General features: G+C 41.0%; 1 protein-coding gene across 1 annotated transcript in view; it reads right to left on the reverse strand.

The window, feature by feature from the left end:
* Positions 1-373: 373 nt before the first annotated feature.
* The window catches only part of LOC137654345 (uncharacterized), a 32,126-nt gene continuing 6,779 nt past the window's right edge, over positions 374-25,720 (reverse strand). Inside the window, exon 2 of the mRNA XM_068387960.1 lies at positions 374-2,831. Coding sequence (XP_068244061.1) covers positions 737-2,831 — 2,095 coding nt within the window. The 3' untranslated portion in view covers positions 374-736. The remainder of the gene's footprint in view (positions 2,832-25,720) is intronic.

Genomic DNA, 25,720 nt, shown 5'->3' on the forward strand with positions numbered 1-25,720 from the left:
GTTTAAAACTGTTTTTATCTAAGCCTTAGGTATCTGCTAACTTATTGAGAGGTTAGCAGTAAGTTTTGTGATAATTTCTAAGGATATTTGATATTTTCTGAAGGAAATAACAAAACAAAAGAGGAGTCATAATTATATAATTTCACAAAAGAATACAGTATATCTTCCTATTGCAAAAGGTGGAAATTAGACAATGTACTAAACTATTTATCAAAGATTATCAGTCAAGCAGTTTATTTAGAAGATATAATCTTATCACAAATTTACACAATACAGAAAAAAAAGGAATTTATAATTATTACTACCATATTCATAACCTATCATTTCGTAAGCAGATGAGTGTTATATTGTAAAATTTTATCATTTAAAAGAAAATAATCCTCTATCAGGAAAAAAAAGATTCGCCATCAAACAGAAAGATTAAGCAGTTAGACTATTTATTTGCAGGACAAACTTTAATCGAGGCTATTTTGGTAGAAAGTATCCTTAAAAATAAGAAATGACCACAACACCAAATGTATATACATATAAGTACTCCGAAATGCAACATTATTTTCTCCACAATTCACTCTTAATACCATCAAATGATATCCTCTTATATTGTAACTAACTCCTTTCATTTTCGTTGTGAACCGTCTAGTTTCCCCAGGATGTTATTTTGCATTTTTTTTTTTTTGTGTGTGTTCTAAATACTTTCCATATTTTAGAGTGATAGTTGAAGTCTATTTTGACTAGACTACTCTACGTTTAGAATCAATGACTCATTGAGACAGAGTTCATTAAAAGGTCCAAAATAATTATCAAGACAGCTGACATGACCTTCTTGACACGATGGAAGAAATCCGTAAATGCAATAATCAAGAGGATGATCTCCATACCTCCGAATGCAGTTTGAGATTGGGAGGCAAGGTACCTGCATTACAGAATCATCTCTACGTATATTTTCACTTTCTAGTTCGAGAGGCCCAAGACTGGATAGAAAGTTGAGCACAGCTGTATTTGGAGTTTGGACTATTGTAATGTTTAATTGTCTTGGTGGGTTGATAGTGACAGAAGAATTGGACGATGAATTGAAATGCACTGAAGAATTATGCAAGGATGTAGGCTCTGTTGTGAACCCAGGCTGTAATGAACTCTGGGTGTTTACTACTGTTCTTCTTGATCTACTCAATGTCTTTTCATCTAAATGCCTCTGAGTCAGGTACTTCTTTGTCTGGATTGATTGTAGAGATCCCAAAGGCTTAGTTGCTGGTGGTACCGATAGTATTGGTGATAATGAAGATGACATTGAAGAAAATAATACAGGTGATTTCACAGGGAGAGAGGCCAAATCTAATGAATTCGATGCCGAAGCATGTGTGTGGGAGAACTCAAAAGGCTCCTGAAATACAGGATAACTTGAATACACAGTTAAGAAGGCACGTGAAATAGGAGTTATTGTGCTTTCTTGTGCTGGCAATGGCTGGTCTGAGTAATATACTGAAACATTTTCATGTGGAAGTGATTGTTGCACGGTATATTCATTGATTGATAATGCGGGAGAAAGATGAATTGGAACCAGCCTACGTTTCGCCGAATTTTGCTGAATATTGAAGTCCTTCCTCCTCGGAAGATTATGAAAACTAGAATTAGTTATTTTTTCTTTAGAATTATTGCTTAGAAGGAAATTATCCCCATACAATCTCTGCAAAGTGATAAGAATATTATTGCCAGACATCGGCCGTGCATTGACATTGGTGAAACTTAAATCAAAATCTGTTGCAGTTTCCCCAGACAATGTATATTTGGCAATTTCTTCTTCGCCATTCATTCGTGACGAGTTTCCATAATCAACATGTTTAGTCTCCCCAATATTTCCCAATCTTACTCCACTAGTCATCTTTCCTGGATGCTTTAGAAATTCATCATAACTTCTTGTCATATAATTCAGGCTTGTTGTTGGAATTGTCAAATTGTCAGTTTTAAAACTCAAAGTAGGCGAGCGTGCCTCTCGGGTGTAGTTATCATTCAATGTAGTATTAAAATCTGATTCAACTGCAGTTAAAATTTTGTTTATCACTCTGAATTGCTCTAAAAGAGAAAACAGAGGAAGATCGGCAGATCTTGTGTGTAACTGATAAGTGAAAGTAGCTGAAATATTTAAGGAAGGGAAATTATCAACAGCTTTTATTGGGTAGATTTTACTGTTTTTGACTGGTTGTATAGTACTGCTGCGTGCACTTCTAGAAAGAGAAATTTTAAGATGAGCTTGTGGATTTTTTCTACCACAGAGGAAAAAATCTGTTATATTTGAAGTATTATGTCGCAGTGTATCTTTTGAGTAGATAATCTTTGCCAAAGGATCACTGGTGAGCATTGTCTTTGGTACTGATCTGGTAATAGCATCAGTTACTAAATTGCCTAAATTTCTGGTGTTCTTTCCCATGGAATATTCATCAAAATCAAATTTAGAATCTGACTGTGCCATTACTACCTTTTCGGTAGTGACATGAGGTTTGGAATTGGTCTTAAAACTAAAGGATAAATCATCGTTTGGATAAATTTTGGAAAAAATACCTCGCCTTCTGTTACTATACTGCTTTCCTGAGGTGTTTTTCTTGGTACTTTCAGAGGTCATTGAATAAGTAAAACACACTAGATGACACAGTACTCTGAATGAGAGGCTGCTATGGTTTAAAGATTCCAATGAAGGGTTTCTGTAGCAGCGAGGACATATCTTATTCATCATGGACGAGGAGACCATTTTATCATGGTCATATTCTCTTTCTGTGGTGGAATTTACCAATGATTTACTTTGTGTGATGTTGCTTGCAGTAATCAGAAGCAGAATCCTGGACGAAAAGACATAAAAGATGTTATTATTGGTGTTTACCGAGTTTCTAAGGGAATTTTATTACATCATCAACATAACAAATATTGTCAGTATCTAGAACAGAAACCAAATGGAAGCTTGAGTAAGAATTATATATAAAATGTAACAAAACATAATCTACAATAATACAACAGTCAACGTTCAGGATTTTACGAATTTCATGGGTCTTCGAAATAATCAACAGGTTGATTTATAACTTTATGGTCCTACAAAACATAAGTAGCATACGACCATTTAGCTAACTATCTTTTGCTTGTAAGCAAGTACAAAACTTTCGTCTTTTAAATCTTAAACGATTTAGTTAGGTAACGATAGTGAGGTGTGGGATAGCCATCTATATGTCTGTAAGTCAAACCAAATTCGACTTCAGCCTTTTTGTGAATTGATGTGTTACTGATACCTCCTCATTTTCACCTAGGCTTTTAGACCTTTTTCTTACTTTGGTTTACTATAAGTGTTGGTTTTCAAAGCAAACTCTCGCAAGTGAAAAGTTAATTCGTCAAGTCATGAGGTAGAATGGTATATTCATGAATCCAACAAAGCCTACTGCAAATCTTTTAAAAGTGTCGTTCACAGACTTCTGATCAGTAAGACTATGAGCTGCACTCAGAGCACAAGTGCTCGAACTGTGGTAGTGCTCTTTCCCCCGAGAAGGAGTTACTAGTTCGAAATAGTGTCACCTGCACCTATGTGCCCGATATGAACATCACTAGAGCAACAAGTGTGTCCATATAGGGTAACCCTAGTGCAATAGTGCCAATGTCAGTAAGGGTTCCTAGGGCTCCCTTTGTGACAAAAAATTCATTGTAGTGGTTGGTGGAAGCTCTTGTACCTTCCTTCCCTAGGGGAGTGTAGTTCTGCTGGTCACCCAGACCATGACTCGTCGTGGTACCGCCTCCTTTTCTGATAATGACACATCTTTGCTCAAGAAAAAGAAGCAGAAGTCCAAGACGAGATCCTATCAGAATTTTGAGCAATCTCTCTTCTATTCAGAGAGAGAGAGAGAGAGAGAGAGAGAGAGAGAGAGAGAGAGAGAGAGAGAGAGAGAGAGAGAGAGAGGGGAAGGCAATTCTTACATATATTGTATATCGACCCTGGGCAAGATCAAGGAGCCAATTTGAGTGCAGCTACCAGCGCACCATCAGCAGGTGAATGGCCTTGCATAAAATGAAGCACCAGCACCAAAGGCCAAGTGATGATGGGATGTATGTGCTCGCATTCTCTGTCCTATCATTACTACTCCTTACCTCTGGCAATGATCATGATCTCCTCGACCTGTCTCATGGCTCACTCGCCAACCAACACCTTCGTGGTCTTTTGGGAGAGGGTGAACCTGTTGTGATAGCCACCACTGTTGCAAAAGTGGGAGGTGAACGATCCTACTCAGACTGATCACTAGTAATGTAAGATAGGATGACGACATCCTACTATGGATTACACCCTACTATAGATTACAGTATACTCATTGGCCTGCACCTTCATGATTGGGTAGTGTTACATGACCTGTTGTGACCGCTACTGCTGTTTCCTCCATTTGAAGATGAGCGGCTCTACATGGACTGATCACCAGCATACTCATTGGCCTGCATCTTCATGTTTGGATAGTGGTACATGACCTATTTTGACCGCTACTGCTGTTTCCTCTGTTTGAAGGTGAGCGGTTCTATATGGACTGATCACCGGCATTGTACAGGAGGATGCTGAAGGTATCAATTGCTACCTCATCAAGCCACTTCAAAGCACTCTCGCTGAATGGTACTTTTTGGGTTGGTCAGCTAAAAGTGAGCTTGGTGTGACATCTACCACTATTTTTATTGGTCACACGTGAGTAATCTTACCTGAATCAAAAACCAAGATAAGAATACATTGTCATTAGAAGCTATACTTCTCCAGAAGGAAGAGGTGAAACTCATTGCAATGTCCACTACCCCTGGGTTTGGTTAACGGGAGAGTGAGACTGGTATGAAAGGGGTTGCTGTCATACCATTAACAGGTGAGCAGTCATGCTGATCACCAACACAGTTCAATAGTGGGATAAAATTTTCTTCCTTCCTCCATTTCCCTTCCAGTCCCTGGAAAACTATCTCTATCCTTTCTTATTTATGGAGGAATATTCCCCAGAGCAGGTTGATGAGCACTCATCCCTTTTGAGGGACCAAGAGGTTTGGAGGTCTTTAAACTTGCCTCTGTCAGGTTTTTTTTAGTGCTACTCTACCAAGTTTGTGAGGTCCTAGGGATTCACAGCACCCACAATACTTGAAAATTGTGTCCATTGTGAGGTACCAAACCTTAGTTAGCAGTAATCAGAACTTTTGGGTGAGGTTTTTGGTGAAGTGGATGCTCAGATCTGTAAGTCTGAGAACTCATTTTGGTCTAGCTGATCTAAAAAAGGTTTTGTCACCCTTACTGGCTTGGCAAGAAGCTTCAGTAGGACAGAAGACTTTGCACATCACCTCTGGTCATGGCTTCTATCTAGAGATTACCATCGGCTCACCAGTGGTCAGTCATGCTAACATGTTTTTGTTACTGGTGATAATGAATTCTCCTCTCTTCTCACCAGATAATAAACCTACTTTGAGTTTGGCACAGAGACAACAGTTGCACTGTGGATTGGATCTATGCTGGACTCCTCATCTCTCTTTCTGGAGGGTGATGGTGAGACAGGGGTGGAAGGGGTGGCCCAGCTGTTGGAACTTCTTCCTCTATTGTGTATTAAGTCCAACTGATTACTGCCCAATTTCCATAACTCCTATATTATCTAAAGTTTTTGAACGTCTTCTGGCAAAACGTCTTAATAGGTTTGCTGAAGGTAATCATCTATTCCCTAGTTTACAATTTGGTTTTTGTAAAGGCCTTGGAGCATATGATGCCCTTCTTACAATCTTCAATGCTGTACAGATATACCTTGATTGTGGTCAGGAAGCTCGTATGATTGGCGTTGATTTTAGTTCTGCCTTTGACCGTGTTAATCATGAGGCCCTTGTTTTCAAACTCAAACAGTTGGGAGTGGGTAGGTCGTTTCTTAGCATTATTATTGATTTTCTAAGTAATAGATCTCAAAGAGTTGTTGTTGATGGGCACCATAGTGAGTATAGGAATGTGTTATCCGGTGTTCCACAGGGTAGTGTTCTTGGCTCATTACTTTTCATACTATATACACATGACATGTGGTTTGGCCTAGAAAACAAGTTTGTTGCATATGCAGATGATGCTACTCTCTTTGCATCAGTTCTATCCCCTGAATGTAGATCTGGTGTTGGTGAATCCCTTAATAGAGATCTAGCTAAAATTAGTGCATAGTGCAAATTATGGGGTATGAAGTTGAATCCTAACAAAACTCAATGTATGATTGTAAGTAGGTCAAGGACGGTGGCTCCTCAACATCTGGATCTCAGTATTGATATTGTTTCTTTAAATTTGTATGACTCTTAAAATTTTAGGTGTGATTCTCGACAGCAAATTTACTTTTGAGAAACACATTAGGTCTGTGTCTTCTTCAATTGCGCAAACAAATTGGCTTATTGAGTAAATGTTGTAAGATTTTCGGTGATCAATCTATTCTGAAGTGTTTTAATTCTTTCATTCTACCTTGTTTTGAGTATTGTTCTGCTGTCTGGTCTTCAGCTGCTGATTTTCATCTTAATTTGTTGGACAAAAACTTATGGTCTATTAAATTTCTTATTCCTGATCTAGATATTAATCTTTGGCACCGTCGTTCAATTAGTTCATTATGCATGTTGCATAAGATTTTTCATAACTCTGACCATCCTTTACATTCAGATCTCCCTGGACAATTCTATCCTGTTCATAATACTAGGCAGGTAGTTAATTCTAATAGCCAGGCCTTCTCCATCATGAGGCTCAATACTACACAGTATTCTAGAAGTTTTATTCCAGCTGTTACCAAGTTGTGGAATGATCTTCCTAATCGGGTAGTTGAATCAGTAGAACTTCAAAAGTTCAAAGTTGCGGTAAATGTTTTTATTTTGACCAGGCTGACATGAGTCTTTTTATAGTTTATATATGACATATTTGTTTTTGATGTTGTTAATAGTTTATATATGACATATCTGTTTTGACGTTGTTAATAGTTTATATATGACATATCTGTTTTGACGTTGTTAATAGTTTATATATGACATATCTGTTTTGACGTTGTTACTGATTTTAGAATGATTTATTGTTAATTTGTTCTCATCATTTATTTATTTCCTTATTTCCTTTCCTCACTGGGCTATTTTTCCCTATTGGAGCCCTTGGGCTTATAGCATCTTGCTTTACAATCTAGGGTTGTAGCTTGGCTAGTAATAATGATAATAATAATAATAATAATAATAATAATGATAATAATAATTATAATAATAATAATAATAATAATAATAAATGACAAAGGTCTTGGCCTTTCGATGGTGATCACAGCCAAACATTCATGGGTGATAATATCATATGGCTCAGGATTGAGAAAGGCCAAACCTTGGATGGCCATAGTCAGAACCTTTTAGAGAGGTCTTCAATGAGGTGAATGTTCAGATCTATGAGAGTGATAACTAATATTGGTCTAGCTAATCTAAAAAAGTTTTGCCATTCTTGCTGGCTCGGCAACAAGCTTCAGTAGGACAGAAGACTTTGCATATCATCTCTTGTCATGGTTTTCATCTAGAGAGTATAATCACGATAGCATGTTTTCGTTATTGGGAGTAATAAATTGTCTTCTTTTCTCACTAGATAGTCAACCTACTTGGTTTTTGGCACAGATAAAACAGTTGCAATATGGATTGGATCTATACTGGACTCCTCATCTCTCTTTCTGGAGGATGACATCAAGGCAAGGTGGAAGGGTTGGTTCAGGTGTATGGACTTCTTCCTCCACTGTGTAGTATCCCTCAAAGGCCTTGGCCTTTCGAGGGCAATCGAATCTTCAGGGATGATCGTGCTATATGGCTCAGGATTGAGAAAGCCCCAGCTTCCTCCAAACTCCAAGCATGGCCAACCAGCAGCCTCTTCCTTCATATGTTATCGGACACTGATGCTGATGTAGCCACGACATGATACAGAGCCTTCGGGCTCGTCCTCCCCAGGCCCCACCCTATCTTCCATCTAAATCTGCTCCAGACCTACCCTATAGGTTCATATTAGCCTATGTCCTCAGAGATGGAACAATCCTAGATTCTTGTGTTTGAAGTGTTTTATAACAATATTCCACCCCTCTCATGTTGACACTTCAGGATTTGTTGTGGGAAGAGATGATAATTTTGTACCCATCCTGGCTGAACTTGGACCCTTTCAGACCACGTTCACTTGGAAATTTAAGATCCATACTTAGTCTCCAAAGTGGTAGAGACTTCATGATTTCAGTGATCTGAGACACTTGTTCTCACAAAAGAACCTCCTTCATCTTTCATGTGTTCACTGGAGTATCACCTAATTGTAAGCTTGTTTGTCTTGGAATAACCTCCTCAGAGTCTCTTCCCGGATGAGATTGAGACTCCTTGCTTTTATTATGACCTGATAATTGTGATTAAGAAGAATCTGATCTCATGATTATGTAAGGACAAAGTACCTGGGAATACTGTTTGACTTGGAAGTTTTCTTTAATCCTCATCTCTGTAAACTCATGGAGGTAGCACACCTGTTCTTGATCAGCATGGAACTGCTGAACTCCTCGTGGTGACAAGGAAGAACGGATGAGAAAGGGGAAACAAATTTGAGTTCACTCCCTCCTCTAACTCCTCCTTCCTCCTCCACAAACTCCTCCTTCCTCCTTTTTAAACTCTCTCTTACTTCTTTATAAACTCCTCCTTCCTCCTATTTTCTTCTTTAGGCAATTTCTTTTCAAAAGAAGGAAAACGAAGATGTAGCTTTAAAGGAGGCCTCTGGCAAGTAGCTCCTTGTGACTGCTAGTGAATTTTCTTCTTTGAAAAAGAATGAGAGATCTCACTCGATGACCTTTACGTAAGGATTTGGTAAAGTGGATTCTTAGGCTATGCCAGGGGAGGGTATGTGTATGTGCCCACCTTCATTGTTTCTGTGTGATGTAGGAGGAATGCATTGTCCTTTTCTTTGAGGGAGTATCTGGTCTCTCCATCAGACTGATACCTTTGGGTTTAGTCAAGGTCATGAGCCCTCATATGATGGCTGCCTCCTTTGATTTCATGCAGGGAAACAGTTCAGGTCGGGACCCATCACTGATTCCAAAGGTCAGGCAAAGTTGAAGCATTATGGTCACCTTCTCCCGTTACAGTCATGGGATAAGAGGAGCATCCTTGCTCTTAGAAAGCTGCTCTCTTCAACCAGAATGGAACAGCATAACTCACCAGTCTACTGATCCCTCTGAGTCCATCTAGCAGAGCGCAAGCCTTGTGTGACAGCTAATATTTCTGGACCGGTTGCTCTTTAAAGCCACCCTGCTCCTCCAGTAGGGAATGGCGTCGGTAAACCAAAATGTGAACCCTTTATAACAGATGCTTCTTATATAGCAGAGGCAGGCAACTGTTCCTCCAGTTACTGAGTACGTATTCTGTCCAGGCAGGATAGAACATCATCGACCAACTTTCCGATACCTTGCGAGAGGTATCTTGGTTGGCTCTTTTCTGTCAGTTGCAGCTTCACAGTTTCTCCCTCAATGAAGTTTGCATACTTGACAGATGGACACTTCCCTTCGAGAAAGATGTCTGGATATATGTGCTGTCCTCGACACACGTCAAACAGGGGCACTCTCTATGATGGGGGTCATATGGATATGTCTCTCTGGCCAGAGCACCATCAGCATATCATAGGCCTCCTCACCTATCTCTAATAAAGAAACTCCTTGGAAGGATTGGATCTCTTTCCTCGGGGAAGCAGTCCATGCTCGAAGGGAGCTTTCAGTAGTCCTGCCTACCCTAGGATTTAGGTTTCAAGGTGAGATGGTCCTCGTCCTCAGGGCAATAGCACATGTGTCTCCTGCTACCCAAAGGATGGCACCATTGGGGTATTTCCCTGAAGACGGTCTCTCTGCTCTACATTGACAAGAGGGTAGGGGAATTTTAAGGCTCTCTTATCATGTCAACCATGGAGAGATGGGAGTTCTTTTGCATTCATCATTATACAGAACTTGTCATGAAGGTCCAGTACCTGTTGCTCCTGACATCAGTTCAGAGTCGTCTAGATCTTATCCTTCTGACTGTGTAAGACTTCTTGCTTGCAGATAAAACTTCAGGGCGTACGGACCTCTGCCAGTTTACCTGTTGTTGTACTCTTTATAACTTTGGAACATTTCCCACTGGTCTACATACCCCTTTCCTTAGGTCTGGATGGTGGCTGCTTATCTAATTCAGCACAAGTCCAGACCAAAGGTAGATGATTAACTCTTCTACTTTTCTTGTTCCCTTTTTGAGGGGATGCAGTGGCTGCAACCGTCAAATGCTTGATGGAAGTCTAATGCTAGTGAATTATGAGATGGATTGCCTTTCATGCAGCCTGGAATTTCCAACGTGTTATTGAACACTCAAGAGATTGAAGACTCATTACTTGAAGACTGGTTACTTCCTATCATTTCTTGCATTTCGGTTTTGTCTTCTGAAACATGTCCTTTGTTCATCTCGTGTAACTGTCCTGCATCTAGTTGAAGCTACAAGGCTGGTATTGAAATGATTTTTATTTTGATTTTGATTTTCATGGTTTAAGCAAGATTTCCAATAATCTACTTAGAACATTTGTATCTTGCTTGACTTTCCTCCATGTACTAGGTGATCATGCATTACTTCCAGACATAGGATTGATTTTTTTATTTATACTGTCTCAACTCTATTTAGTCTTGCATAAAAAAAAAATATTCAAATCAATATTTCTTGTCAAGTTTGCAATAACTTTATTTGAAGCTAAAACAAATAATAATAAAAAAAATCTTTTGTAATTCCTGGTCGACATTTTTTTCTTCTACTTCTATTTGATCTATATATTATCTTTATTTTGGTTATAATTATCTTTGTTTCTTTTAATTTTTTGTCTTCACGAAAATTTTTCTTATGTAGGCTATCCCATATGGGATATCTGGATTAGTGTACGCTAATTCATTAAGTAGAAGAGGATTGAAGAGCAAGGGAACTCTTACTGTATTTTCCTTTAACTACTTATGGCCTTTACTGCCTTGTGAATCTGCTGAGGTTCATTTCTGTTTCACATGGTCTTCTTAGATGTGCATTGTCCTATTCTCTTGTAAATAGTTAACATGGTAGTATCCTATATGGCTCCACCTTGCTAGATTCAATATTTATAGTTCTAAGACTGGAATTAACATCCGTTTATCTCTGCACTGTAAGCTAGGCATTTTCTTGACCCACCACCCATGACTATCCCTGGCCATAAATCTACACTTTAAAACGTTACTGGTGTAGATGGCATTCAGGCTGCAGAAGACCTTTTCAGACTACCTTTCAAGAGAGCAGTAGAATGAGCTGGATGGATTAGTAAATATTTTATGGTTATGTATTTAAACACCATTAAATATGGATAGAAAAAATCCAATCTTCTATGGCGTGAGAAAATTATGGAGCCAAGGTTTATTGAAAGAAGAACCCATGAGAGGTCTTTAACTTCTAGGAATAAAACTGTCTTGCTTTCACCAAGTGAACAACTCACCAACTACTGCCCTCTACAAGTTATCACTCTTGGTTCACGTTCACATTTTACAGCATGCAATTCATTTTGATAATGCAGAGCTATGGTTTAGTTAAACATCGGTTCAAGTATGAAGATGAAGATATTGGAATGTAAATGTTAAGGGCATTCAAAAAGGCACTTAATCTTAAATAGAAATTTGGAAGGCTTTCTACTCCAATAACTTCCTAGTTACCATACTCCTGCCTTTACCACTCCCATTGAAGTTTTGAAGCCCAGACTTCTATTGTAGAATTTGAGGTATCTTAGGCACGTATGCCTACTAAGTCACTCATATTAGGTAGCTCTAATATTAGCAGAAAATCTTTTTGAGTTCTGTTCCTTCATGAAATTCTCCTCTTCCTCCAAGATACTATTTTACCTCTCTTAATTCTTTTTTAGCCTTTGAATCTATCCAGTTTCCAAGATAGCTTTGACGATAGCTTTTCAGTCCATGATATTTCACTATGTGCCATAAATGAAATGAAAGTGTATGATACTTAAAAAACAGTTTATTCCAAACGTGCTCTCCATCAGCAAAATCTAACATTCAAATATGGGACAGCATGTTATACTTTTGGTTAAAGGTTTCAAGGAATCATGCAAATAATACTTTCCCAGACTAAAGGAGATTTATTTAGTTGGAAGCAGGCAGTCCAGAATACTCTTCTCCAAAGACTGCGTTTTGTAAATAGCCATTTTTTTACCCTTTTCTTGACTGAAAAGCTATCTACATACTATCACAGTCCAGCTTCGGAAAAGTTGAAATGTTTCTCATAACCTTATAAATTACATATGGGAAAGGATATTTTTCTTGGTTTTGGTCAAGGGTATCCTGGGATCCAAGGCTATGTGTTTTGAAAGAAAATTTCATGTCAAACGTGTACCACTAAATATGCCTTGACACAGGATACATCGTTATCATAATACATTCCTGTTGGGAGAATTAACGGTCTGAAACCTCTGGGAGGTCTATCATCCTGCCTTCAAAATCTTGTAATGCAATTTAATTTCTTTTCATCACAAGACTTTTAGCCAAGAAAAAAACCCTGTCTCCATAATTTAATATATTATGCGTATTCCATTAGAGACTGAAGATTTATCTACTATAGTAAAACTAATCTGTCGTGGCCGCTGAGACGATTTCTGACCCACTGTATAGCGTACTCGTGTCAAAATATTTCGACCAATTTAAGGAAAAAAGAACACAGTAGTTAGACACGATCCATCCAAACTGAGTGAAACTGATAAAGCGTAGCCACTTCATGACAGATGTTCCGTTTTGACTAATCTCACAGGATTAACCAGAGGTGGCTACGATTAACCAGAAGTTAAATCCAGTCTCTCTCTCTCTCTCTCTCTCTCTCTCTCTCTCTCTCTCTCTCTCTCTCTCTCTCTCTCTCTCTCTCTCTCTCTCTCTCTCCTGTTATTCTTGTCGAACATATATATTTCATAAGGTAAGGTTTAATTTCTATAATGATAATTTGAACCAACAACATTTTTTTTTTCGAAATCATAATCCCACTTTATTTGCCATTTTATTCTATTGTCGTAATAAGACTCTGGCAAGATGGTGAGTTTGAAATCTTGAAGGTCACAAGAGTAAATTTATCAGGCAAAGATCAGTGAGCCATATTTAATCCCCAGAATGGTTGATCTTGGAGTATAAAATAGAGTGCTTAAGACTGCATAAGCTATCAAATTTGAACAATTGTAAACTTGAGTATACAGTGTGTACAAGTATTTCATAATGAAGATGAACAGCGGCCCTTTTAAAGCATGTATCCATACGTTTGAAACTACTAATGTTACTGAAATAATAGTTCGTCGAATGACCACACAATAAGAATGTGTAAAAACTAAATTTCAAGAAAGAAAAGTATCATCCTGCTCTCGACGACTTCAACAAATATGTTTAAGAAGAACAGTGTTAAACTTATATGCACGAAAGAAAATCCCCACCTTTCAAAAAATACTGCTGGAACGTAGATAAAACATTACATTCAATGGATGGAAAGAATCTCCAAGGAAAGTCTAGTCTACATATATATATATATATATATATATATATATATATATATATATATATATATATATATATATATATATATATATATATATATATATATATATATATACACATATACATAGACGTTGAGGTAGGTCGTTGCTCCTGGCGAGCTTCAAAGATAAAATAAACAGGAGGACGAAGAGTCTGGACAACATCTTTCAGTTTATTGGTGCCAACGTTTCAGGACTCATCCCATTATCAAGTCTAAAATGGACATATAAGACATTTTAAGCAAAACTCAGTAAAAAATATATAAAATACAAAAAAAGACAATAAAAATTAAAATTGAAATTATAAACACAGTTACAAGTAAAATCTGGAGATAAAATAAAATTAACTAAGAGAAATTTATCTTGAAATTAAACATACAAAAATTCAAATTGTCTAAGGAGACCAACCTGTCTGGAACAGACTAGAGACCTGAGGGACTATCTGAAGGACAGTACTCAGGAAGAAAATTCTAAATTTGCCGGCTTAAGCGATGTGGGGGGGAGGGGGGAGATGATAATTGGCTGTTTAGTTTAGGGGCCTTTTCTTTAATCATTAACGACAGTAATACTCGTAGAGAGGAGTTGTTTTGCGCTTGAGCAATGATTTCAGCGTTTTTACATGTAATGTTGGTCTTGCATTTACTTGCATGTTCTCTGATGGTTGAGAATTCTTTGGTTTTGAGCGCACATCCAGTTCTATGACTCTCTCAACGATGAGCATCTATACGAACTTTCAGCAATCTTTTTGTGGAACCCATATAATTTCTGAGATTACATCTCGGACAAGTAAACATATAGACCACTGAAGAACGCATTAGATCGGGGAGAAAATCTTTAATTCTAAACATGGATTCAACTGTCAGGGGATTCTTAAAGATAAGTTTAAAATCCAGACTCGGAAAATTGTTTAAAATGACTTTTTAAATTTGTTTCCCATATTTTCTGTTATGAATAAAAGGCAAAGAGGCATAGAAAATCATTTTGGGGACTGTAGGAACTTAAAGTTTAGGTTGGTAATGTTTGGTCAGATATTTGGTAACTAATCTATAAAATATTTTAGTTGGAAAACAGTTATCCTTGAAATGCTGCTTCAAAAAAACTATTTCATTATGAAAGGATGTCCAGTCAGACGAAAGATAAAATGCCCTGCAGATCAGGGTTGTTAAATGCCGTAACAACCCTGATCTGCAGGACATTTTATCTTTCATCTCGAGTTAAGAATACAACTTCCTGCAGCAGAACCGACCGTGGAGGCGCCTGCGGTGCCATCGCCAGAAAAATTTGTCGGAAAAGCGGCGCTAATTGCCAACGCATTTGCTTTCGGCCTACCTATTATTAGTGGACTTGTGACATTTGGTTACCGAAAATTTAGAAGTTATCGGAATCATGGCAAAGATCAACCGACAGATTTAGAAAAGCTTCGGTTGGAAGAGGACTTGCAAAACGCTCTAGAAAGCAAGGAAGAATTAGATCTTCAACTGAAGGAAAAGGAAAAGAATATGGTGGTGAAAATTGAAGAGGAACGAAGACAAAGACAAAGGATGAATCAAGAACTAAATTGCGTTCTTGAAAGGATGAAAGAGAGAGAAGATGAAATTACTTCTCTGAAGAAAATTATCAGGAACAACGCAAAGGATAAAGATATAATGATCGAGAAAATTAAAGAGGATCAAGAAAGAAGAGGAAAAATGAACCATGAACTGAATATTGTTCTAGAGGAAAAGAAAGAAAGAGAAGACGAGATCACTTCGTTTTTTTTTTAGAAAATCTAGAAAATATATATATAAATATATATATATATATATATATATATATATATATATATATATATATATATAAAATATAACTAGAAAAAAAAATATAGAAACAGTAGGAGTAAGAGGTAGATGGAGAAAGCTGACCAGAAACATCGACCCCACCTAGAAGTGGGAAAAGATCTGGACGAAGAAGAAGAAGAAGAGTAAGAGCAGCAGCAGCATTAACAACAGTAGCAGAGGGAAGAAGTCTGACTTGGTCTAGCATGCTTTGTTCCTTGATAAAGATTCACCTGTACTGTTTCTTTGTCATGTGAACAAATGCAGAATTAACAAGTCTGACTTCTTTCTTCTCAGCAGCAGCAGTAGCAGAAGGAGGACAAACAGCAACAGTAGTAAGAGGAAAATGACGAGGAGCAGCAGCAGCAGCAGTAACAAAAGCAGCAGAAGGAAGAAGGCTGACTTGGTCTAGTATGCTTTGTTACCTGATGAAGATTCACCTGTACTGTTTCTTCATCAGGTGGACAAATGCAGAAAGAACAAGTCAAACTTCTTCTCAGCAACAACAGCAGGAGGAGAAAGAGCAGCAACAGTAGTAGGAGGAAGACGAGGAGCAGCAGCAGCAGCTGCGACAACAGCAGCAGAGGAAAGAAGTCTGACTTGGTCTAGCATGCTTTGTTACCTAATAAAGATTCACTTGTACTGTTTCTTTATCAGGTGGACAAATGTAAAAAGAACAAGTCTGACTTCTCCTCAGCAGCCGCAGCAGAAGGAGGACGAGCAGCAACATTAGTAAGAGGAAAATGACGAGGAGCAGGACAGCAGCTGAGGAAGGGAGCCTGACTTGGTCTAGCATGCTTTGTTACCTGATAAAGATTCACTTGTACTATTTCTTCATCAGGTGGACATATGTAGAAAGAAGAAGTCTGACTTCTACTCAGCAGCAGCAACAGTAGTAGGAAGAAAAGGGTAGGGAGCAGCAGCAACAACGCCGACAAAAGCAGCAGAGGAGAGAAGTCTGACTTGGTCTAACATGCTTTGTTACCTAATAAAGATTCACTTGTACTGTTTCTTAATTAGGTGGACAAATGTAGTAAGAACAAGTCTGACTTCTCCTCAGCAGCAGCGGCAGAAGGAGAACGAACAGCAATAGTAGTAGGAGGAATAGGATGAGGAGCAGTAGCAGTAGCAGCAGCAGCAGTGGCAGCAGCAGCAGTAAAAGCTGCAGAGGGAAGAAGTCTGACTTGGCCTAGCATGCTTTGTTACATGATAAAGATTCACTTGTACTGTTTCTTCACCAGGTGGAAAAAGGTAGAAAAAACAAGTCTGACTTCTCCGCAACAGCAGCAGCAGAAGGAGTGTGGTATCATGTAGTCCCATGTAGCTATGAATAAAGGGCAGTCTCTACCTAGCACCCAAGCCATCAAGACCTGACTTTTAATCACTGCAACCTCTTGCATATTATATCATGGTGGCAGTGTGGTAACGCACCCCACGCCATTCCATCAACAAACCCGGACCATAGAGACACTTTACATACCTCTTCTGTCCGTAATAACTGAGAAGAGGACTCATAATCAGCCAGAGTTTATTACCAACGGCTGCAGAAGACGCCATTTTCACCCAACAGCAACCAGACAAAGACTGTCATACCGGCCCAGATAACAACCATAAATAACTTATATCGTCAGGTTATGGCATAGAATGGACATTAGTGCACCGTGATTACAGTGAGAATAGTGAAGAAAGTTGTGAATAGATTACTTACAAGTATTTTGGCCATTGTTATCCGCGCACTACTTCACAAAATGAGCCAAACAACAACGTACATTCAGCAGTGTAAACAAAACTGAAAACCGTGCCGGCTACCAGTGACAAATTTTTGTAGTGATTTCCATACTCTCATTATATGTTTCTTTGTGAACCATAAACTGTGTTATTAATCCAATCACTATCTATCTATTGTGTAACACTCGAAACCAAATCCAATCATGGCCCAGCCTAAATGCCCAAGTATGGACTGGGCTCACCAGCCCCTGGCAGAGTCGTTTCGTGCATTCAAGGCGCGCATGAACTTATACCTCGAAGACCAGGAAGTCACAGACCCGGGCAAGCAAGCAACTAAAATTAAAATTGCCCTCGGCGATGAGGGCATGAGGCGTATCTTGGCGAGCGGCCTCACTGAACAGGAGCAACGTGTGCCACAGAACATATGGAGGCTTATTGAAAGTGAGGTTGATGCGACGGTGAAAATAAATTTCCGAGTTCACCGCCTCGAATTTGCAAATACCAAACAGAAACCTGCTGAAACAATCAGTCAATTCCTGGCCAGACTCCGTGAAAAAGCGACAAAGTGCGAGTTTGAAGACAGAGAACTCAACGAACGACTTATCGAAATGACCATACTACGAACACAATTCGAAGAATTTCGGAAAGAACTCCTAACTAAGCCGAAGGGCTATGCTGTGAGCAACGTTCTAGAGAGAGGTCGGGAATACGAGGCCATTGCGGCCTCCACGGCATCATTACGCTCCATACAGATGAGCTCTGAGAACACAAGTACAAGCCATACCAATGTGGATGCAATTCGAAGGGAAAGCAACGATCCACGGAACAAACTACAAACCACGGACAATCCCTGCTGGAACTGTGGGCTTAGCCATCCCATAAGGTCATGCCCCGCTTACAATGACAGATGCAGTGGTTGTGGCATCAAAGGGCACTGGAAAAAGATGTGCCGCAAAACTGATGGAGGCAGAACAATGCCAGGAGACAACATGCAGCCGACACAACGTCAGAGCAAGACAAGAGGGCGCTTCTACCGACGGCCGAATCGGGCTCCTAACCACAGGCAACACGAAGTCATGGTTAATGAAAACCCTAATCTTGATGAAGAAACAGATTATATGCCAAACTTCGACATGATAACGATATCCGACATAGGAGTGGCACCGAAACGAGAAGCATTCTCAAAGCTTATGGTCAAGCATGAAAACCCCCCAGCCTATGGGCCCCTGAAACTCAAAATCGACACAGGTTCCGGTGGCAATACGCTGCCCTTGCGGACATACAAGCAAATGTTTGGTGATGCACCCACCAGCCTCGTACTATCCCCAGAACCGTCAGTAAGACTAACATCATACAGTGGCGACAATATTCCCTGCCTAGGGTCACTAATGCTCAGCGTCCGCAAACTCAGCAACCCAGCATTCTCGCAAGAAAAGTTCTTCGTGGTTGATGTGTCTGGTCCAGCCATACTTGGCCTTCCCTCATGCCAAAAACTTGGTATTGTGGATATCAATGTCAACGACGTTACTGGAATACCTGAGCAACCAAGCCAACAAGGCCCTATTAGGTCAGTCGAACAACTAAAAGCGCAATTCCCAGCACAGTTTGACTGTATCGGCAAACTAAAAGAGCCCGCGATGCTCCACCTCAAGGATGACGCGATACCTTTCTGTGATCCGCCCCGTAAGGTGAGTATCCACCTGAAGCCCCGCATCAAGTCCGAGCTTGACACTATGGAGAAAGAGGGGGTTATCAGACGCGTAACGGCACACACAGACTGGTGTAGCAGCCTTGTGTATGTCACAAAACCCGATGGAAGCCTACGGATCTGCCTGGACCCCAAGCGGCTCAACCAAAACCTCAAAAGATGTCCCCACAAGATTCCCACTCTAGAAGAGATCAACCCGGTATTCTCCAAAGCGAAAGTGTTCTCCAAGCTAGACGCCAAAGCAGGCTACTGGAGTATACCGCTACACGAGGACTCACAACTACTGACAACGTTCCGAACACCACACGGCCGGTATTGTTGGACAAGGCTACCATTCGGGCTGAATGTAAGCCAGGACATATTTCAAGCCAGGATGGACTCCATCATCGAGAATCTCCCAGGTGTTGTTGGCATCGCTGATGACGTGGCAATATGTGGGAAAGACCAGTCGGAACACGACAAAAACCTGATGGGGTTCATGCAGCGTGCAGCTCAACACGGACTCAGCCTAAACTCGAAGAAATGCTCCATTTCAAAACCAGAAATCGAGTTTTTCGGAACACGCTATACCAGCAAGGGCATGATGCCAGACCCGTCAAAGGTACACGACCTGCATAGCATGCCGTCACCCTCCAATAAAGAGGAACTACAGAGATTCCTGGGAGTAATGACTTACCTCAGCCCCTATGTACCACATTACTCAGCTCAGTCACAAAGACTTCGAGATCTGGTCAAGGAAGATGTGCCCTTCCAATGGGAAGAAGACCATGAATCCACCTATCAACACCTGAAACGCCAAATAGCACCATCAAGCACGCTGTCTTACTATGACCCAACTCGACCCGTGACTCTTGAAGTCGATGCATCGCAAAAAGGCCTCGGGGCGGCCCTCACCCAAGACGGGAAGGTAATAGCCTTCGCCAGCAAAGCCCTGACACCAACGCAGGCAAATTACAGCAATATCGAGCGAGAGGCCCTTGGACTAGTACACGGCGTGCAACGATTTCATACCTACCTATACGGAAGAGACTTCGAAGCTGTCACCGACCACAAACCCCTCGTTAATATCTGGGAGAAGCCACTGATCAGTGCCCCACCTAGACTACAACGTCTCTTCTTGAAACTGCAGGGGTATGACATGAGGGTCAAGTACAAGGAAGGACGAACCCTTGTACTCTCCGACGCCCTATCACGCCTTCCTAACCCACAAAATGACAAGGAAATCCCTTTGGATACACGAGTGGACGGACTGGAACTAGATGACATCGATGTGATATCAGTTGCACTCATAAAATTTGGTCCCCAGATTTTGGAAGAGGTCCGCCATAGGTCTGACACCGACCCAGTGCTGCGCACTCTCAAGCATACTATCATCGAGGGTTGGCCTACCTCAGTAAAAGGCTGTCACCCCGATATCCGCCAGTTTTTCTCATACAGAGAATGCCTTGCCGTGGAAGACGGAGTCATATTCAAAGGGCGACAAGTTATCATCCCCAAAGAGGTCAGAGGCCGTATACTGGACCAGCTCCACCGGTCCCACCAAGGGATCACAAAAACACAAGCCCTGGCACGGGAGTGTGTATTCTGGCCCAACATTGCAAAGGATATAGAGGACAAGGTCAGGGCATGTGACATATGCCAGAAGTACCAGCCCCAGCAAAGTCCTAGTGAAACCACGCATCATGACATTCCCCCAATGCCCTGGTTCAAAGTCGCTTCGGACATCTTCCAAATTGGCCACAAGACATATCTGATCACAACTGATTATTTCACAAAATTCCCGATAGTCACCGAACTAAAAAACCTGTCATCTGAAAGTGTGGCCAACCACCTCAAATTCCTGTGTTCGCTGTTCGGATGCCCCAAAACCCTGGTCTCAGACAACGGACCTCAATACACGGGAGCAGCCATGAGGGACTTCACAAAAGCCTGGGGTATTGAGCACATCACATCAAGCCCACATTACCCTCAGTCCAATGGCCTCGCGGAGCGCGCAGTTGGAACATGCAAGGCGATTATCAAAAAATGCCTTGAGACAGGTGGTGATATGCATACTGCATTACTCCACTTACGGGCCACCCCGATCGACAATAAGACAACCAGCCCCGCAGAGCTCATGTTTGGTCGCAATGTGACCACTGACCTACCAGGCAGATACGAACCACATCTCGCACACATCACGACCCGCAACCACCTCCAGGACCGCCTAGGACCAAATCGGACACAACGGCACTTCACAGACCTCCAACCCGAACAACCAGTCCGAATATTCGACAAGGCCTGCCACACATGGGTGCCAGGCAGAGTGGTACGTAAGTCAGAAGAACCCCAATCATACATTGTGGAAGCCCAAAACGGAGCGTGCCTCAGGAGGAACCGGTCCCACATCCGTCCAACACCGCTCGCGACAAACACAGAACCGCCCAACACCCGGCAGCAGGCTCCAACATCATCAGCACAGCCTCCACCACGACCCGCCGATATATCGCTGCCGCCACCTAGTGAGACCGAAATAACCCACCAAAGACCCGCAACTAGTGATAACACTACAGACCCGACAGCGGTGTATACCAAGTCAGGCCGGCTGGTGAAAACCCCATCCAGATATATTGAAAGTAATGCGGTCACATACCGTAAATTCCCATAAAGTGTTAAGTTAAATAATAATATACAACTCCCCCCCCCTCGTTTCATGACCGAAAATTCTGAGAGGTCGTTACCAGAGTTTGAAACCCAAGAAAAGTTATCAGTCTCAGGACTGATAAGTGATTCAGAATAATGAATTTTATTTGAAAATTTGCGAGTCTCGGACTGGAGAACAGGCTCCATTTCGAACACTCGTTACATGTGTATCAGGTTTCCATTTTGTTTTAATATATTTTGGGTGTTGTTGTTTTTTGCATCAAAAAAAAAAAAAAAAAAAAAAAAAAAAAAAAAAAATTATAATTTGCCACTTATTTTCATATTTATGACTGCCCTGCTGTAACCAACACTATTCGGACCAAAGTCTGCAAAGATAATAGCTATTATGTTTATATTACTATCCACAATCACAAATTGTACTATGCATGTTTATTGTGAAGGGATGAAAACAATGGAATACGTTTGAATATGGAACTTTCATCGTTTATTTCTTTGTACTTACATGCCAGATTAGTTATTATGTGTAATCAATGCTTTGTATGTGATAAGGGGGATGTGGTATCATGTAGTCCCATGTAGCTATGAATAAAGGGCAGTCTCTACCTAGCACCCAAGCCATCAAGACCTGACTTTTAATCACTGCAACCTCTTGCATATTATATCAAGGAGAACAAGCAGAAACTTTATTAGGAGGAAAATGACGAGGAGCAGCAGCAGCAGCAGCGACAAAAGCAGCAGAGGAAAGAAGTCTGACTTGGTCAAGCATGATTTGTTACCTGATAAAGATTCACTTGTACAGTTTCTTCATCAGGTGCACAAATGTAGAAAGAACAAGTCCGACTTCTCCTCAGCAGCAGCAGCAAAAGGAGGACGAGCAGCAACATTATTAGGAGGAAAATGACGAAGAGCAGCAGCAGCAGCAGCAACAAAAGCAGCTGAAGAGAGGAGTTTGCCTTGGTCTAGCATGCATTGTTACCTGATAAAGATTCACTTTTACTGTTTCTTCATAAGGTGGACAGATGTAGAAAGAACAAGTCTGACTTCTCAGCAACGGAAGAAGAACGAACAGCAACTTTAGTAAGAGGAAAAGGACGAGGAGCAGCAGCAACAACGCCGACAAGAGCAGCAAAGGAAAGAAGTCTGACTTTGTCTAGCATGGTCTGTTACCTGATAAAGATTCACTTGGACTGTTTCTTCATTGGGTGGACAAATGTAGAAGGAACAAGTCTGACTTCTCCTCAGCATTAGCAGCAGAAGGAGGACGAGCAGCAACATTAGTAGGAGGAAAAGGACGAGAAGCAGCAGCAGCAGCAGCAGCGACAAAAGCAGCTGAGGAAAGGAGTATGACTTGGTCTAGCATGCTTTGTTACCTGATAAAGATTCACTTGTACTATTTATTCATCAGGTGGACAAATGCAGAAAGAAGAAGTCTGACTTCTCCTCAGCAGCAGCAGCAGAAGGAGGACAAACAGCAACAGTAGTAGGAGGAAAATGACGAAGAGATGCAGCAGCAACAATGGCAGCATAGGAAAGAAGTTAGACTTGGTCTAGCATACTTTGTTACCTAATAAAGATTCACTTGTACTGTTTCTTCATAAGGTGGACAGATGTAGAAAGAACAAGTCTGACTTCTCAGCAGCGGAAGAAGAACGAACAGCAACTTTAGTAAGAGGAAAAGGACGAGGAGCAGCAGCAACAACGCCGACAAGAGCAGCAAAGGAAAGAAGTCTGACTTTGTCTAGCATGCTCTGTTACCTGATAAAGATTCACTTGTATTGTTTCTTCATTAGGTGGACAAATGTAGAAAGGACAAGTCTGACTTCTCCTCAGCATTAGCAGCAGAAGGAGGACGAGCAGCAACATTAGTAGGAGGAAAAGGACGAGAAGCAGCAGCAGCAGCAGCAGCGACAAAAGCAGCTGAGGAAAGGAGTATGGCTTGGTCTAGCATGCTCTGTAAACTGATAAAGATTCACTTGTACTGTTTCTTAATCAGGTGGACAAATGTAAAAAGAACAAGTCTGACTTCTCCTCAGCAGGAGCAGCAAAAGGAGGACGAGCAGCAACATTAGTTGGAGGAAAATGACGAGGAGCAGCAGCAGCAGCAGCGACAAAAGCAGCTGAAGAAAGGAGTCTGACTTGGTTTAGCATGATTTGTTACCTAATAAAGATTCAATTGTACTGTTTCTTCATAAGGTTGACAAATGAAGTAAGATCAATTCTGACTTCTCCTCAGCAGCAGCAGATGGAGGACAAGCAGCAACATTAGTAGAAGGAAAAGGACGAGGAGCAGCAACAACGACGTCGACAAAAGCCGCAGAGGAAAGAAGTCTGACTTGGTCTAGCATGCTTTGTTACCTGATAGAAATTCACTTATCCTGTTTCTTCATCAGGTGGACAAATGCACAAAGAACAAGTTTGACTTCTCCTCAGCAGCAGCAGCAGAAGGAGGACAAGCAGCAACATTAGTAGAAGGGAAAGGACGAGGAGCAGCAACAACAACGCCGACAAAAGCCGCATAGGAAAGAAGTCTGACTTGGTCTAGCATACTTTGTTACCTGATAAAGATTAACTTTTTACTATTTCTTCATCAAGTGGACAAATGTAGAAAGAACAAGTCTGACTTCTCCTCAGCAGCAGCAGCAGAAGGAGGACGAATAGCAACCGTAGTAGAAGAAAAATGACAAGGAGCAGCAGTAGCAGCAGCAGTGACCAAAGCAGCAGAGGGAAGAAGTCCGACTTGGTCTAACATTCTTTGTTACCTGATAAAGATTCACTTGTACTGATTCTTCATCAGGTGGACAAATGTAGAAAGAACAAGTCTGACCTCTCCTCAGCAGTGGCAGCAGAAGGAGGACGAATAGCAACAGTAGTTGGAGGAAAAGGACAAGGACCAGCAGCAGCAGCAGCAGTGACAAAAGCAGCAGAGGGAAGAAGTCAGACTTCGTCTAACATTCTTTGTTACCTGAAAAAGATTCACTCGTACTGTTTCTTCATCAGGTGGACAAATGTAGAAAGAACAAGTCTGACTTCTCCTCAGCAGCAGAAGCGGCAGAAGAAGAACAAGCAACAACAGTAGTAGGAGGAAAAGGATGAGGAGCAGCAGCAGCAGCAAAAATAGAAGCAGCAGAGGGAAGAAGTCTGACTTGGTCTAGCAAGCTTTGTTACCTGATAAAGATTCACTTGTACTGTTTCTTCATCAGGTGGACGAATGTAGAAAGAACAAGTCTGACTTCTCAGTAGCAGCACCAGAAGGAGGACAAGCAGCAATGTTAGTAGGAGGAAAAGGACGAGGAGCAGCAGCATCAGCAGAGGAAAGAAGTCTAACTTGGTCTAGCATGCTTTGTTACCTGATATAGATTCACCTGTACTGTTTCTTCTTCAGGTGGACACATGTAGAAAGAACAAGTCTAACTTCTCCTCAGCATCAGCAGCGGCAGAAGAACAATCAGCAAAAGTAGTAGGAGGAAAAGGACGAGGAGCAGCATCAGCAACAGCAGTAAAAAAAAGCAGCATAGTAAAGAAGTCTGACTTGGTCTAGGATGCTTTGTTACCTGATAAAGATTCACTTGAACTGTTTCTTCTTCAGGTGGAAAAATGTGGAAAGAACAAGTCTGATTTCTCCTCAGCTGCAGCAGCAGAAGGAGGATGACCAGCAACAGTAGTAGGAGGAAAAGGAAGAGGAACAGCAGCAGCAGCAGCAACAAAAGAAGCAGAGGAAAGAATTCTGACTTAGTCTAGCATGCTTCGTTACCTAATAAAGATCCACTTGTACTTTTTTTTCATCAGGTGGACCAATGTAAAAAGAACAAGTATAACTTCTCCTCAGCAGCAGCAGGAAAAGGAGAACAAGCAGCAACAGTGGTAGGAGGAAAAGGACGAGGAGTAACAGCAGCAGCAGCGACAGAAGCAGCTGAGGAAAGAAGTCTGACTTGGTCAAGCATGATTTGTTACCTGATAAGAAATAATTTCTACTGTTTCTTCATCAGGTGAACGAATGTAAAAAGAACAAGTCTGACTTCTCCTCAGCAGCAGCAGCAGAAGGCGGACGAGCAGCAACAGTAGTAGGAGGAAAATGACGAGGAGCAACAGCAGCAGTAGCAGCGGCAGCAGCAGTGATAAAAGCAGTAGAGGGAAGAAGTCTGACTTGGTCTAGCATGCTTTGATACCTGATGAAGATTCACTCGTACTATTTCTTCATCAGGTGGACAAATATAGAAAGAACAAGTCTGACTTTTGCTCAGCAACAGCAGCAGAAGG

Source organism: Palaemon carinicauda, chromosome 15, assembly GCF_036898095.1.
Source record: "Palaemon carinicauda isolate YSFRI2023 chromosome 15, ASM3689809v2, whole genome shotgun sequence".
Taxonomy (NCBI): Eukaryota; Metazoa; Arthropoda; class Malacostraca; order Decapoda; family Palaemonidae; genus Palaemon; species Palaemon carinicauda.